Source organism: Vanrija pseudolonga, chromosome 6 (genome assembly GCF_020906515.1).
Source record: "Vanrija pseudolonga chromosome 6, complete sequence".
NCBI lineage: Eukaryota > Fungi > Basidiomycota > Tremellomycetes > Trichosporonales > Trichosporonaceae > Vanrija > Vanrija pseudolonga.
The window spans coordinates 2,188,351-2,202,846 of record NC_085854.1 but is presented as its reverse complement, the minus strand read 5'-3'; the positions used below and the strand labels follow the sequence as shown (position 1 = coordinate 2,202,846).

At 61.0% G+C, this 14,496-nt stretch overlaps 6 protein-coding genes across 6 annotated transcripts; 3 read left to right on the top strand and 3 right to left on the bottom strand.

Annotated features, from left to right (window-relative positions):
• The first annotated feature begins 533 nt into the window (after positions 1 to 533).
• css1 (Inositol phosphosphingolipids phospholipase C) lies at positions 534 to 2,266 on the top strand. The gene is made up of 4 exons (XM_062775201.1): positions 534 to 613; positions 655 to 828; positions 997 to 1,300; positions 1,363 to 2,266. Exons 1-4 carry the CDS (start codon positions 564 to 566, stop codon positions 2,233 to 2,235), a joined length of 1,401 nt encoding a protein of 466 aa, XP_062631185.1. The 5' UTR covers positions 534 to 563; the 3' UTR covers positions 2,236 to 2,266.
• Positions 2,267 to 2,796: 530 nt separating this feature from the next.
• On the top strand, positions 2,797 to 3,273 carry LOC62_06G008658 (uncharacterized protein; the record flags this gene model as incomplete). Its single annotated transcript, XM_062775200.1, has 1 exon — positions 2,797 to 3,273. The coding sequence occupies one exon, from the start codon at positions 2,797 to 2,799 to the stop codon at positions 3,271 to 3,273; it is 477 nt and encodes a 158-aa protein (XP_062631184.1).
• LOC62_06G008657 (uncharacterized protein) lies at positions 3,256 to 5,864 on the bottom strand. Its single transcript, XM_062775199.1, has 8 exons — positions 5,744 to 5,864; positions 5,099 to 5,157; positions 4,992 to 5,058; positions 4,686 to 4,833; positions 3,887 to 4,646; positions 3,672 to 3,849; positions 3,541 to 3,614; positions 3,256 to 3,492 (listed from the first exon to the last, which is right to left on the bottom strand). Exons 1-8 carry the CDS (start codon positions 5,810 to 5,812, stop codon positions 3,351 to 3,353), a joined length of 1,497 nt encoding a protein of 498 aa, XP_062631183.1. The 5' UTR covers positions 5,813 to 5,864; the 3' UTR covers positions 3,256 to 3,350.
• Positions 5,865 to 6,180: 316 nt separating this feature from the next.
• LOC62_06G008656 (uncharacterized protein) lies at positions 6,181 to 6,849 on the top strand. Its single transcript, XM_062775198.1, has 4 exons — positions 6,181 to 6,320; positions 6,377 to 6,397; positions 6,489 to 6,541; positions 6,628 to 6,849. Exons 1-4 carry the CDS (start codon positions 6,263 to 6,265, stop codon positions 6,817 to 6,819), a joined length of 324 nt encoding a protein of 107 aa, XP_062631182.1. The 5' UTR covers positions 6,181 to 6,262; the 3' UTR covers positions 6,820 to 6,849.
• Positions 6,824 to 9,930, bottom strand: ADA2 (Transcriptional adapter 2). The gene is made up of 5 exons (XM_062775197.1): positions 9,095 to 9,930; positions 8,941 to 9,039; positions 8,750 to 8,886; positions 7,873 to 8,682; positions 6,824 to 7,827 (listed from the first exon to the last, which is right to left on the bottom strand). Exons 1-5 carry the CDS (start codon positions 9,150 to 9,152, stop codon positions 7,036 to 7,038), a joined length of 1,896 nt encoding a protein of 631 aa, XP_062631181.1. The 5' UTR covers positions 9,153 to 9,930; the 3' UTR covers positions 6,824 to 7,035.
• Positions 9,931 to 11,664: 1,734 nt separating this feature from the next.
• On the bottom strand, positions 11,665 to 14,434 carry ABD1 (mRNA cap guanine-N7 methyltransferase). Its single transcript, XM_062775196.1, has 5 exons — positions 12,558 to 14,434; positions 12,222 to 12,510; positions 11,995 to 12,171; positions 11,780 to 11,943; positions 11,665 to 11,732 (listed from the first exon to the last, which is right to left on the bottom strand). The coding sequence occupies exons 1-5, from the start codon at positions 14,083 to 14,085 to the stop codon at positions 11,698 to 11,700; spliced, it is 2,193 nt and encodes a 730-aa protein (XP_062631180.1). The 5' UTR covers positions 14,086 to 14,434; the 3' UTR covers positions 11,665 to 11,697.
• Between the last annotated feature and the right edge of the window lie 62 nt (positions 14,435 to 14,496).

Sequence of the window (14,496 nt, the reverse complement as noted above, 5' to 3'; positions counted from 1 at the left end):
AGCCCACAGGCCGCTAACGCCCCGCGCAGAGACATAAAAGTTCGATTCCCTCCCACTCTCGATGTTGGGTCTCGCGTTCCCGTCTCCAAGACCTAAACGGAGGGCCTCTTCGCAGGGGCTCTGGTCTGCCCAGCGATAGCCAAGCTGGCGCGCTCCTATTAGCCCTGTACACTGCGCCCCGAGGTGCCCGTTCCGCAAGGATCTGCGGCGCGACGACGGGCGGTGTGCCGGTGCTGGGGGTGTTGGCGGCCGACATTTGTAGTGCGGCGTACGGGCTTGCTCGTGCGCTGCTGGTGGTGTGCTGTTGTACCGATGGCCTAGTGCCGATGAACGTGTTGTCTTTGTGCATACTCGCGTGCTCGCCATCGCGCGATGCGTCTTCGCGACTGAGTTTGTGTGTCTTCTTCACAAGTTTCTTCCCTCGTCTCGCACCGTATTCAGCCCTCCCGTTAAGACAAGTCGAGAGTCGGCCCAGCCAAGCAAGCTAATGACGTCGGCCCAAGCAAGAAAGGCCAACACAGCTCCATGCCCCATCATTGTCCCAACTTGCAACCACCCACACCATGAGCGACAGTAATAGCAGCGAGCTCAAGATCCTCTCGCTCAACGTCTGGTGCGTTGTTCGACACCGCGATCAAGCTAACGCCTCCGCAGGGGCCTGGCGTTCATCTCCAAGCTCCGCGCGCCGCGCTTCGCCGCCATCGCAAACTACCTCCGAGAGTCCGACTACGACGTCGTCTGCCTGCAGGAGATATGGATCCACGAGGAGTTTGTGCAGTTCCGCGACGACGTGCAGGGGGTGTTACCGTACTCGCGGTTCTACCACACGTAAGTGGCCTGTGTGCGAGCGCAGCGAGCACCTCGTCGGTGCCGGTGGCGGCGGCGCGGTGTGGAATGACCCACCTACGCCGTAGTGTACCATGGCACACACGTGCAAGCTAGCGCCGTCCGTCGCCCGTCGTGACCAGACCAGACCAGACCAGCTGACAACCCCAGCGGCGCACTAGGCTCCGGCCTCGCCGTCTTCTCCCGCCTGCCCTTCCTCGAGGCGCACGCGCTGCCGTATAACCTCTCCGGCCGGCCGAGCGAGGTGATCGCGGGCGACTTTTTCGTCAACAAGGCGGCTGCACGCGCCGTGCTCGATCACCCGACGCTCGGCCCAATCGAGGTGTGGGACACACACATGCACGCGGCGGGCGAGGGCGGGCCCGAGACGCGCCAGACGCACAGGATTACGCAGGCGTGGCAGCTCGCCACGGAGGTGCGGGGGAGCGCGGCAAGGGGGCACTGGGTGTTTGTGGTGAGTCGGCCTGGCTTGGTGCTGGCCACGCGAGAAGTGTGTGCTTGTACTCACACCCCCAGATGGGCGACTTCAACTCGCAGCCCTTTTCGCTGCCAATCTCGCTGCTACGCACCTACGGCGGCCTGACCGACTCGTTCCTCGAGACCCACCCGCACGCCAACGACCCCGCCCCCGTCGGCCTGCAGGCTGCCCAGGCGCTCACGACGCTCGGGGTGACGTGCGACTCGCCGCTCAACTCGTGGTCGCACGGCAAGCCGATCCCCGCGGGTATCGCAGCGCAGGGCGGCAAGAGACTAGACTACATCTTCTACCGCGGCCCCACCGGCGCTCACCGGGTCCACTGCGCCGAGTCGAAGGTTGTCCTCGACTCGCTCGTGCCGGGGGAGAACTTTTCCTACTCGGACCACTTTGGCCTGACGTCGACGTTCAAGATTGACGCTGCGGCGCCAGAGGGCGAGGGGTCAGCAGGCCCGCGGGGGCATGACGAGCCGATGACCCCAAAGACGCACTACAGCGCCACGGCGCCGCTGCTCTCACTCGACGCGGAGGACTCGCACGTGCCCCCGTCCCCGACATCAGCGTACGAGCTCGCGCGTGCCCACTCGTCTGGCGCGACGGCCAGCGCGATCCGCGCGGCGGTCACCAACATCAAGGCGTACACGCGCGAAGCAGCGAGCTACGGCACCAAGCTGACGCTGCTCGTGCCCCTCGCGATAGTGATCGCGCTCGGCCTCACGATCGGCAGCGCGTGGCAGCCCAAGCCGTGGATCCAGCCCATCTTCACGCTCGTCGCATTCGTCGTCGGCGCCGCCGGTGCAACGTTCCTCTACATTGGCTGGCTGTGGACAAGGTGGGAGAGGGGGTATCTCGACGAGTTTGTGTCCGAGATGGAGCTTGAGCTGGCGGTGCTGCACCGCCGGGGCGAGGACTGAGCAGGTAGATATCTAGACTATAATGCAGGTGGTGTAATGCTGCGGTAGGGGCCCCTCGTCTCGACGTCCGACGCCGACGTCGTCGCGACAGCCTCGCGTGGCACGCACAGTGGCATGTGGCGCGTGGCGCAGCACGACGCACGCGACATCCATGTTTTGGTGCGAGAGTGACGCCGCCGTCGCCATCGCCACCGACCTCCGCCGCGACCCTGTACGGCGCCCACGTCGGTAGTTTTGTCAACAAAGGAGGGTGGTGGGGCGGGGGCGTGAGTGGTCGGGCGACGAGACAGCGACGACTGTTGTGCTACGCACGGTCCTGCACTGCACATAGCTGCACCTCCAATCCTCGCCCCACCCACCCACCGCCGCGCCATGTCATCACTGCCAACGCCAGTATCGCCAACACCACACCTCGACCTCCTCCCCGCCGGCTCGCTGGGCCTGACTCTCGGCGGCGGGCGTATCCCCCCGCCCTCTCCCTCTCCCTCTCACCCCTCCGGCCCAGCCGCACACCTGCCTCCGCCGTCGGCCGCGAACACATCCCCCACCGCACCGCACGCCATGTCGCTCGACGCCCAAGGCCTCCCCGCCGGCCCGTCACGCCTCCTCGGCGCCGCGACCTTCCCGTCGTGGTGCGACACCATGGAAGAGTACTTCCTCCTCGCCGACCTCTGGGCCGTGGTGCAGGGCACCGAGGCGGAACCGTACGCCTCCGACTCGAAGTGGAGCCGCAGCGTGCGTGCCGGCCTCGTCGAGCCCGCGCTGCCTGCCGCCGAGTCCCTGCCGCGCGGCACGTCGACCGACACGCGCGTGCGCAACGAGCTCTTGCTCGTCCAGCAGCGCGCGCAGTGGCTTGATTGGCGCAAGCGCGAGCACCTCGCCCAGGGGGCCATTCTGCGTGCCGTCGCCTCGCCCGATATCAAGGAGCGCCTCAAGACTTACTCGCGTGCCTCGGACATGTGGGCTCACCTCGTCGCAACCTACTCTGCCCGTAAGTTCACAACCACGGCACACGCTCATCCGGCATTAGCTGCATAGTGTGTGCGCCTCGCGCTTCGTCGTCAACAAGACACCTCTTCCCTCCTTCCTCCTCCTGTACATGTACAATAGTATATCTAGTGAGCAGACAGGTTGCCTGTCAGCCCCGCCAATGCGACCGTCGTCTGCGGCGAGTCCGGCTCGCGCACGAGCGGAGGCAGGCCGCGGTGCACCCGCCACTTGTTGGCAATGGCGTAGACCTCGCCGTCGGCAAGGATCCTGGGTTGTCAGAGACGAACGTCACGACACAAGCGTCGCAAGACTCACTGGAACTCGCGCAGCCACCGCTCAGACGGCTCCCAGTTGCGGTGGTCGAGCACGTCGTCGCCGTGAATATTGAACTGCCAGAGTCAGCCGGGCTCACAACAGCAAGGCGAAGCACGCCCGTTGCCACTCACGTCACTAATGTACATGTGGAACGCCTCCACCAGGTCGAACCGCCCGCGCAGCAGAATCATCCGGTCGCGGATTGTTGGGAAGAGAATCCCGTCAATCGCGTGCTGGTGCGGCACCGTCTGCTGCACCGGCGTAGGGTGGAGGGACGGCGGCAGCGAGTACTCTGCGTTTACGCGAAAGCTGCAACATTAGCAGACATCCTCAGGCCCGCCCTCACTTGTTCAGGTGGTACGTGACAAGTTGCAGAGCGTCGAGCTTGCGCTCAGCAGCTTCCTCACCCTCCAGGCTCAACCGGAGCTCTTCCTGAAGCCTGCGGCGCTCCTCAACCTGGGCAGAGCTCATGTTGTTGGCTAATGTCGTAATGTTGGGCGTCTGCGACCTCTCAACAGTCGAGCTGGTCAAGTGAGCGACAGCGGCGCGCAGGCTGCGCTGGCGGTCAGACTCGGGCGTGTCGCCCTCGCCAGAGCCTGTCACCGAAGGGTTGATGGGGGGAAAGACGCCATAGGCACCGTACGAAGTGTTGGGAGGAAAACCAAGCTGCTGTCCGCCGCCAGACTGGATGCTACTCGGGCCAGGGCCAGCTACGGCGCCCCCCAGGCTGGCTGGGTCGGGAAAAAGAAAGTCCCAGTTGCCAAAGCCACCGGCGACGAGCGAGGCAGCGGCAGCGTGTGAGGCGCTCTCGCTCGGCGACACTCCACGCGGCCGCTTGTCGCCGCCAGAGGTGACCGACATGGTGTTGGTGGTAACGCTGTCGGCACGTTTCCGCTTGGGCACAGACCCGGGGGCTGCCGAGCCTGAGATTGTTTCGGAGCGCTTACGGAGCGGAGCAATCTCGATGCCGGGGTTGGCCGCTTCGAGCTCCTTGCTCGCCTTGAGCGCCACAAAGGCCTCGTACGCCGTATCAGTGTCGGCGCGGTTGAGAATGGAATCCAGCTGGGCAGAGTTGAGGCCCAGGCGCGGCAGGCATGAGCCAAGACCTGGAATGTTAGTGCCAAGCGAGGCCGGTGCTCGCTCACCCTCGCCAACAAACGACGCCATGTTCTTCACCATGGTCCGAAGCTCCTTGTTCTCCTGCAAGAGGTTGCGGACAAGGAGGAGCATGAGCTCGATGCGCTCCTCCTTGTCGCCCGAGAGGATTTCTACACGGGCTTCAAGGTCTCGGATCTACCTCGAGTGTCAGTGACGCCACAAACATGAGACAAGACATCCGTGGGGCCTCCGCGGCAAAAGTCGGCCCACCATGTCCCCCACTCACGTATTGCTACGAACGTGTCAGCACAAACCACACACCACCCTCATCACGAGGTACACATCATACACACCTGCTTACGCAGTCGGAACTCGCGCTGCGCGATACGGTTCTGCGCCTTGCGAATCTGCGCCGACGAGCTGGATTGTCAGCAACCATGCCGCAATCCGTTGTCCCTACCTCGACTTGTTGTTCTCTGTTTCCGGGGCCACCGAGCCTCCGCGGCTAGACGAGTCGTCCTGTAACATGGATGGGGATGGCGAGTTTGACGCGTTGCGGCGGCGCCGTTGTTGGGGTGGCATAGTTATTTATCAACAAGTGGTCGGTGATATGCGACGATTGATCGTGTAAGCAAAGAGCCAGAACGAGCGTGCGGTCAAGCGAGGCAGATAGGTAGGTTGGCGGCGGTGGGGTCGGGTCGATGAGCAGCGTGTGGGCGTGGTGGTGTGGGGCGGGTGCGGGCAGGCAGGCGGTGTGGAGGTTCGGCGATAGACGACAGAGTTTAGACACCCGGGACACAAGAGCAAGGGGGGGGCAGATGCGGCGTGAGCCCAGCGTCGGCGGTAGTCGTGCGTAGTCGTCACCGTCGGCGAGCAAAGACCGAGGCGGAGGGGGGACCGAGGGGATATCAGAAAGCCAGGCGCCAAGGCAAAAGCGTGTTATCCAACCGAGTGCCGCGTAGAGTAGTGATCACGTTACGAGTGCACAACCTCGTCAGCAAACATGATTGTACAGCACCGAACTGCGGCCGCCGTCGGGACCCCTGGGCGGCGATACCGCGGGGTTGGGATGGCACTGGCCCATCGCACTCGGCATCAGACTCACGACATCGGCGCCATTATCGACCTCGGCGGCGGCGGCGGGAGGCTTTGCTGCTGCTGCCTTTGGTGGCATTGTCACTTGTTGTTGTTGTTGTTATGGATGGATGCTGTTTTGAAGAAAACACCACGAGATGGAAGAGACGTCAGGCTGCGTGCGTCGGTCAGGCTCCGGTTGTGATGCCAGCCAGTCTGCCAGTCAGCGGCGGCAAGTTTACCGGTACACTGCTGGCTGGCGGCGGTCGGTGCGGTGACTGACGACAAACGGGGAATGCAGACGGCGGCTGTGGCATCGCGCATCACGTGACTGGACTGTGGAGTCAATTGATCCCGAAGGCGACACCCTCCCTCCACATGGCGACAACGTGAGCGAACCAGCAGCACCATCGACCTCATCGAGGACAGCGGCAACGTCGAGCACGTCGACAACATCTCGCAAGTCATCCTCCTCCCGTCGTCCACAAAACGCATCGCATCGCCCGCCTCGTATCACGCACACAGCCCACCACACCACCCCACGCCCGCCATGTCCTCCTCACTCGGCAAGCTCCTCGCAACAGTGGCCGTCGTCGCGCTGTTCCATGGTGCGTTTGTCATCCACCTTCGTCCAAGTCCAGTCCAAGCTGACCCACCCCCGCAGCCGCCTTCTCGACGTACGAGTGTGAGTTGGATGGCCCAAGGCGCCCGGTGGGCCCCGATCGGCCCGGGCCGCGACGCGTTATCAACCAGCACAAACTGACAACCCACACCAGACCTGAGCACATTGAAAGCTCTCGGCCGACCGGCCGGTGCGTTGCCGACCTCGGTGGGTGTCACGGCCGGGAAGGGAATGATGATATCCATCCGGCAACATCTTGGCAACAACAACATTGACAGACCCACTCTTCGCAGATCGTCATCGAGGCCTTTGTCGCCCTCGGTCTCTTCCTCCCCGCCGTCGCGCTTGCCACTCCCGCCCTCGAGGACGTCACGTACCGCGGCGAGCTGGCAAAGCGGTCACCAGACGACGCCGATGCCCGTATGGGCTTTGCCCGCCTTAGCGCGCGTGGACGTGCTCTGTTTGGTGACAGTGTCTCGTTGTAACACCTCTCACATGTAACTTCTTTCTTCATATGCATGGTAGACTACGACTACGCAAATGTGACTTCTCTCTGTCTCTCTGTATCTCACCACAACGCAGCACAGGCTAATCCCGTGCCACTGCCCAAAACAACAACTATTGCTTTAATCACAAGCCTCGGCGCCATGATCTAACGCGTCAGGCTGATAACTCCCTCCCGCCACGGTTGGTCGGTCACATCATGGACCACCATTCGTGACTGCCGTAGGCTGGAGGACTACAGGCTGGACCAGTGGTCGTCCCGTCGTGACGTCGATGGGGACACCAACATGGTGGCCTTCTTTGCCGGGTCCAAGACCCTTGATGGTTGGGTCGTACATGAGCTTGAGGATGCCGTTGGCGACAAGGAAGTCGAAGATGCGTCCAGACTTGTTGACGTCGATCTTCATCATCTTGCGGGCATCGCGGCGCTTGAGCAGCCCCTTGCGCCGTTCGTTCTCGCGGAGATATGTCTCCTTGATGAGAAGGTACGGCTTGGGGAGCACGCGAAGCGCCGAGCAGAGCGTCTGCTCCTCGGTCGTGAGGAGGTCGAGAGATGCGGCATTGGCCAGGTTGAGCGGTGTCGGAGGCTTCCGTCCGCCGTGACCCGGAACACGGGGCGTGGGGTCGCGAGAACCGCGGTCGTTGGCGGCCGCACCCTGCGGGCCAGGTGTGCCATGCAGGAAGCGGTGCTGGCCAGCGTTGACACGGGCTCCAGTGCGAATGACTTCGGTTTGTTCGCGAGAAACCACAGGTCGGTAGCCAGCTCTGGCGGCCTTTGCTGTTTCGTACGACTCGGCTTCAGCCCCAGTGGTGATGCCAACGCGGCGGTACTCTTGCAGCTCGGCGATCCGCCGCCTCAGCTGCTGCTCAAAGATCAGGCCCTCAATGAGAACCTCAAAGTCTTGAGCTGTCTGCAGCTTGGCAAAGACCTTGTATCGCTGGATGAGCTCACGCTCGTCCTTTGGCCGCTTGCGCTCATTTGCGAGAATCTGAACGTCAGCTGGCAGCTCTAAGATACGACAGCTAACACGTACCCGCTTGTGCTCTGTCAGAGCTCGGTCAAAGATCAAGTCCTTGACCTCCTCGCGCTTGTCAAGCTTCTTGAAGTAAATGTCGAGCATAGCGAGCTTGACTTCGAGCTCGTCCTCGTCCTCGACATCTACTCCTGGGTCCACAACCGCCTTTTCGCGTTTCCTCTTCTTCCCATTTGAGCTCGCGTCGTCGTCTTCAGATGGCTCCTTCTTGACGTCGTCTTCTGTCTTGGGCTTGACGTCGTCCTCGTCCTCTTCGTCATCGTCTTCCTCCTCTTCCTCGTCTTCCTCCACTGGCCGCGTAATCTTTGCTTGAGGCTGCTCGTCGCCACCAAACTTGAACACGAGGCCGAACTCCATGTCCTTGACGGCCAATTCGGCGTCGTTTTCCAGCTCATGCTCAAACTCGAGACGGCCAGGCATGAAGCCACCGACTTCGTGATTGGTTGGAGCCGACACGAGCGGAGCGATAGAGCCCGCTGGTGGGATGGCGGCGGGCTTCCTCATCTCCTCTATTCTCCTCCGCTTCTTCTCCTGGAACTCGTCTGGGTCGACCTCAAAGTCGCGGTCCATTGGGGGCATGAACTCGCGGTTGCTGTCGACGACTGTGACGGAGGAAGGCGTCTTGGACTTGTCGCCCTGGCCGAGGTACACCTGGAGATAGTGCTTCTCGCACTCTTCCTTGGTGCGGGTGCCAACATGGTCGGCGACCTCGATCCAGTTTCCCAGACCATGGTGGATGAGGCCAGAGACGAGCAGTAACTCTTCGTCTGCTCCCCAGTCGGCTGTAAAGATGGGGTAGGAGTGTTGTTCCTGGGCAAGTGTGAGTGACATGATGGGCGATGGAGAGAATGGGAGAATGGGGGGAAGGCAAACTCACAACAACTTTGTATGGGTGCCATGCGCGATGGCGCTGGACTTCCTTGCCCTCGGAGAAACAGTTGGGGCACAGGTCGACCTCTTCGCACTCTACGGCCGCGCACTTGATGCGGATGGTGTGGGTGATGTCGACGCCACCTGAAGCCGAGTCAGCGGTCATTCCACACACACAGCTGCACCGCAACAACTTACAGCTGTCACACGTGTACTTGACGCCTGCGCGCAAGGTGGTTAGCATAACACTCGGTGACATGGAGGAAGGCGGAGTCAGCAACGTACCAGGCTCGGTAACTGGAGTAGGGTGTCAGCATGGGCGTCGGCGGCGCGAGCAAAGTCAAGTACTCACCAACACGATCATCTGGCCGTTGGGGGTCGGCGCGGACTCGTCGTTGGGTGACAGTCATGCTGCTTGCAAGGCAGGCACGAGGACGATGGTCGGGGTGGACACTACGTCACGCCCAGGCCTCGTCGCGTAGAGAGATGGGGAGGACGGCGCGGTGGTGCGGTGAGGGGGAGGGGCCACTGCAGCGCGCGCCGAGGCAAGAGGTGGTAGCGAGGTCGCACCTAGATGTGGTGGGGCGGTCCAAGTGCTAGATGCAAGATGGTAGAGTGTGGAGGGATAAGATGATGATGGTCGGCAGACAGGACCGAGGTTCCGACTAGTCGGGGGTTGAAATGCCGGAGGGGGGCGCAACAAGAGTGGGGCCGAGAGGGGTGGTTGGCTCGCCGGGCCGGGCGGGGGGGGGTGAAGGGTGACTGGTGGCCGCGGCGACGGCAATGCTGGAGGTGGGGCACAAGACTACGTTGATGATGTGCTCGCGTGGGCAATGACTCTATACGAGTAGTTGCCGAAGAGAGACGCCGTGATAGGATTCAAGTTTGTGGAGTAGTGGGTGTGGAGGAACCGATTGATGGGCGGCGGCGGGGGCAGACGAGTGGTAGGTGGGTGAGTGTGATCGGAATGTCCGGTGGGTTGGAGGGTTGGACGGGGGAACAGAGCGTGACGGTGGCGAGGGACGTGACCGCGCGACGAGTCCTTTGCTTTTTTTGGCGTGCGATGCAATGCAAGGAGGAAGGAGGGGTTAGCTGTATGCGTCTGTGCAACGCACACAGCTGAGAGTAAGGAGGAGGGAGGGAGGAGGATGAAAGGTGGTGAGGAGTGTAGTAGGAGTAGTAGAGTGGGGTGGGTGTTGGTGAGCGTGTCAACAATGGAAAGGGGTGGTTAATGTTGGGTGGTGCCGTGGGTGACCGGGGGGGGGGGGAGAATCGAGCGAAGCGGGGGGGAGAAGGTCGGTTGCGTGCGCGGTGTGGGTGTGGGTCTGGCCGCACGAGCAAGGGCGGCTGGATGCTGCGCTGGCTGGCTGGGCTGGAATGCAGCAGGCGCATCACGCGCGGCGGCAGAGTCAGGGCGTCAAGGGGCGTCAGGCGTCAAGGGGGGGGGGGCGCACAAGGGCAGCAGCGGCGGCTGCGGCAGGCGACACGCTCTGTCTGACGCACGCACGCGGTGGGTGGCATGGGTGGGCACACCTTTGAATGCACGCTAGCGTGCAAGTCTCATGTTCAGGGTCAAAATGGGACAATGTCCACAATGGCTGAACGCGACGAGCCTTGTTCAAGCCAACGGGGATTGCCGGCGACATGACTTTTGTGGCACTTTTGGACCACTGACGTCACGGCCAGAGGATGGTTCCCATCAACGAGTGCACAGTCACATTGCGGCCACATGCTCTCCCCGCTCTACGTTATAGTTGATGGCATTGCCGAGAGGTGCGAGAGTGCAGGTAGTGGTATAGTGGTCGCGACGAGACTCGGCTGGGCGTACTAGAGCTCGGCGCGATCGGTGCGCTCAACAACAACAAGCCCAACAAACTGGTGCCGCTCCTCGGCGTCATCATCGCCGTCATTGTCACTGCGTCAACAACAACAACAGGGTAACACCTCGGCCATCATCATCGGCATCTATATCGCGCACGGGAACAACCATAGATTAGGAATCAGATGGATTCGGGACAACAAGGACAACAAGGCCGCGCAGGGTCAAGGGTAACCTTTGCGACTATGCGTGACTGGCTGGCGGGCTCGGTCTTGGGCTCCCGAGCATCGTCGAGCGTCGCCTTGAGCATCGCTGGGCATCAGTCTGGTGCGGCATGCCACACGACAAGCTCCCGCTTCGTGAAGCTAGCACGAGCGTGACTAACCACGTAGTACTAGCCAGGGACGACGACAACGACGGTGATCTGTGGCACCGAGTCATGAAGTTGGCGGGGCACCAGATGAGACGCACGACGAGGTAAAGGTGAGAAGCCCAGACACCCACCACCTCGCACTGACAACCCGGATACCTGGCGGGTGGCAGCCGAGTTCTGATAGACTTCAGACAGCGGAACTAACCGCGCTCCGTGTGCAGACAGTGTCGATATTACGGTCTGCCCCACCTACGTCTACGTCGCGGAATCCCGTGTCTTGCATTCGTGGCGCGACATGACCACCAGACCCACTCCCCGGCCTGGAAAGTGCACGCTGCACGCTCCTTCCTTCTCTGTTGGCCACGATGCGGTGACCGAGCTACCAACAGTGACGAGCCGGCAACGGATCTCCGGGGTGCGACTCCCACCAGCCCACTTCGCTAGCGGCTGAAGAGAGCACCATCTCCTCGACTCCTCGACTGTGTGGCCGTGAAACGTACAAATTCCCTTATCGTCGCCTCTCCTCTTATCAATATTTGTTCCACAAGAGTGCTCCCCGAAGAATGACAGTCGCCTGTCGCTGTCAATACGGGGAATAGCCCCCCTTGTTGACAAGAGACAACCAGTGCCTCGGAGGCGTTTCAACACGCGCCTCGTACACCTTGCTCCCCCACCCTCATAACACCCTCCCGTCACCCCACACAACAGCACAGGCATGTGAGACTGGTGCCCACGGGCTCACATAGTCCTACAGATACTAATCTTACACCTTGGTGAACGCGAATCCCATATACAAATCTGCGCGCGTCAGTCATTACCACACGAGGGATCCCTGTAATACTCACTCGCAGCCTCCCACTGGTCACTGTCCATTGCACTCTCTCCGTGCTCATTGACAACACCCATCTTGCCAAGCAGAGGGCCAAAGTCTCTTGTGCTCTGCTCTTCCTGCAGAATGTCGTTGAACGTCTTCTTGTAGGTGAGCTCGAGACCATACTCGCGGGCAAGGCTATTGCTGGGTTAGCTGGGCATTCGACTGTACACAGCGGTCCACACTTACGACACAAAGTTGTCCCAGTCAACAGTGTACTCGGGGACACCCTCAACCGCGTCTTCGAGGTAGAAGTGATACGCGTGGCCGTAAATCCCCTTGTGGTGCCGTTCCTCGAATGTAATCGAGTAACACGAGTTGCCAAACTCCAGGGGTTCGCCTTCAGGAATCTGCTCCAGCCTCTCCCTGTTGTCTTGTCAGACATGCAGATTTGCAGACTGTGGGGCCAAACTTACAGTAGAAGGTCGGTGTTTGGAATCGTTCCGATAAAGATACCGCCCTTGCGTAGGTATCTCGACACATTCTCGATCATCATCCGGGCTTTGGACGCCGTCTCGAACGCGTAGTGCATGCAGAACTGCATGGTCACGTTGTCGTAGAGGTTGCGCTGCTTGTATCGCTCCGGCAGCGCCTCCGAGATGGGCCGTGCGTAGCAGTCGTGCGCTTTGAAGTAGCCCTCGAACCGGTTGCCCCGCAAAGAGTTGTATCGTTCACGGGCCTGGTCAACAGAGACATCGGCAATGTCTGAAACAATTAGCAACAGGCCCAGCAAACCAACCGCATCAACCTACCCATGCCAACATAGAGAGATATTCGGGCCACCTTCCACTTGTTCAGGTCGCCGCCCTTGCCGCATCCAATGTCGAGAACCTTGGCACCAGGTCTACGTCCTTCTCCGCCAACAAACTTGCCGATGAGGACAGACTTGACCCAGTTGTTGAACTTTTTCAGACCAATGATGGGCGAGAACTCGCGCTGGTTGACACCAACCTCTTGACGAGAGTTGTAGTAACTCGAGACGGCGGCAGCATTGCCCTGGTAGGTATCCGTTCGCGGGCGAGAAGCGGCCCGCAGGTCGTCATCACCTTCCGATGACCGCTTGGTTCCCTGTGGTCGGCCGTAAGACTCGTGCTGTTCTCGTAGACGGTTGTCGGGGCGGTTTTCTGGAGCACTGGCTTCCGAGCCGCGACGAGATGGTCCTCCCGACCGGCCACCAGATGCAAAGCTGTCGCCCACAGTGTCTCGAGGAGACGGTGCTGACCACGACGGAGCCGCCCACGGTCCTCGAGAGCGAAGGATATTGTGGCGTTGGGCAATCTCGCGAAGATGCTGGATTTCTTCGTCTGTAATTGGCTGAAGGATGGTTCTCGACCGTGTTGGGTTCAAAGGACGGTACGGTTTGCTGGGAGGTGGTGGGGGGACAGCGCGGCGGCCATTCGATGGCGGTACCCGTGGCGCAGGGGGGTCATCCGAGAGTCGTCGTGTCGTGGACTCGGGCGACGAGTGCGTGTTTGCAGGTGGCTGCCACGGGTTCGAGTTGCTGCGTGCTGAGCTTGGTCGCGACGACGAGTAAGCAGGTGCAGCTGGCAGAGCCACGCTCTGGCTGCGAGGAGAAACTGATACACCAGGAGAGGAGAGATTAGAGGGGTGTTGGACTGGTGTGTTGTATTGGTCGTACGAGCGGATAGGCGGCTCGGCGGGCGGAGGCATTGGACGCGTGTCGTAGCTAGAGCTCGCGCGACGTGACAAGGACTCTGCCAAGGGGTGGGCATGGTAAGAGTCTGTAGCGAGAGCAGACGATGATGATGCTGGACTGCTGAGGCCGGTTGTGCTCATTAAAGGAGAGCGACTGGCGCTCACACTTGTCCGTGCCGCCGAGAGCGCAGAAGGATGCAACGACGTGCTTGCCGCCGACATGCGCGGAGAGCTTCCATCATAGTGGACAGAGGGCACTGATCCGCTCGACGGGCTGCGCACCAGCGGGGGAGCAGGCTCGTTGAGGAGTTTTGCGAGATGTGGCCGCGAATGCGAAGAACTGGGGCCAGAGTGGTAGTCGCGATCGTCGTCCTGGATAGACGATACAGTTACCTCGCTACCCCGTCGACTCGTGGGACTCGGCGCATCGTCATTCAACAGTCCACGGAGGGACCCAGGTCCCCCACGGCTAATGGGACGATTTGATGGGGTCGAAGAGATGGATGTCCTGTCATGGAAAGCGGGAGGAGGAGGTGCGTTGGGAGGATCTGAACCCCAAATGGGCGGTCGCGAAGACACGGCGGGCGACGGAATGTCGCAGTCGCGCACGGGGTCGTATACCATTGTGACCTGCCTAGCAACTAGGGCGAGCTGAGAGGGTTGATAATGATGTGCACGGGTGGGATGGCGAGGTTTGCTAAAGGGCGCGCCGAGTTGGCCACGTAACTTTGCTCGGAAAGGGTTGAAGATTTGTTTGTGTCTTGTTGTTCGGGTGACAGAGGTGGCGCGGTGACGCGGCGAATGATAACGGCGCGAATGCAATAAAGAGTTGGCGATTTTTATGAGTGGAACTTGATGAGAAGTTCCATGGCTTTGATATGCTCGTGGATGCAGCGAGGTTGATGTTTATGAATGGTTGATGGAACGCGAGCAAGAGGTTGCAAGAGGGTGGTTGGGGGTTGTCGAGTTGTCGTGATTGAAACGACGAGCACACATCGCAACCAGCGAACGGAGTGAGCCAGTTTTGAACTGACA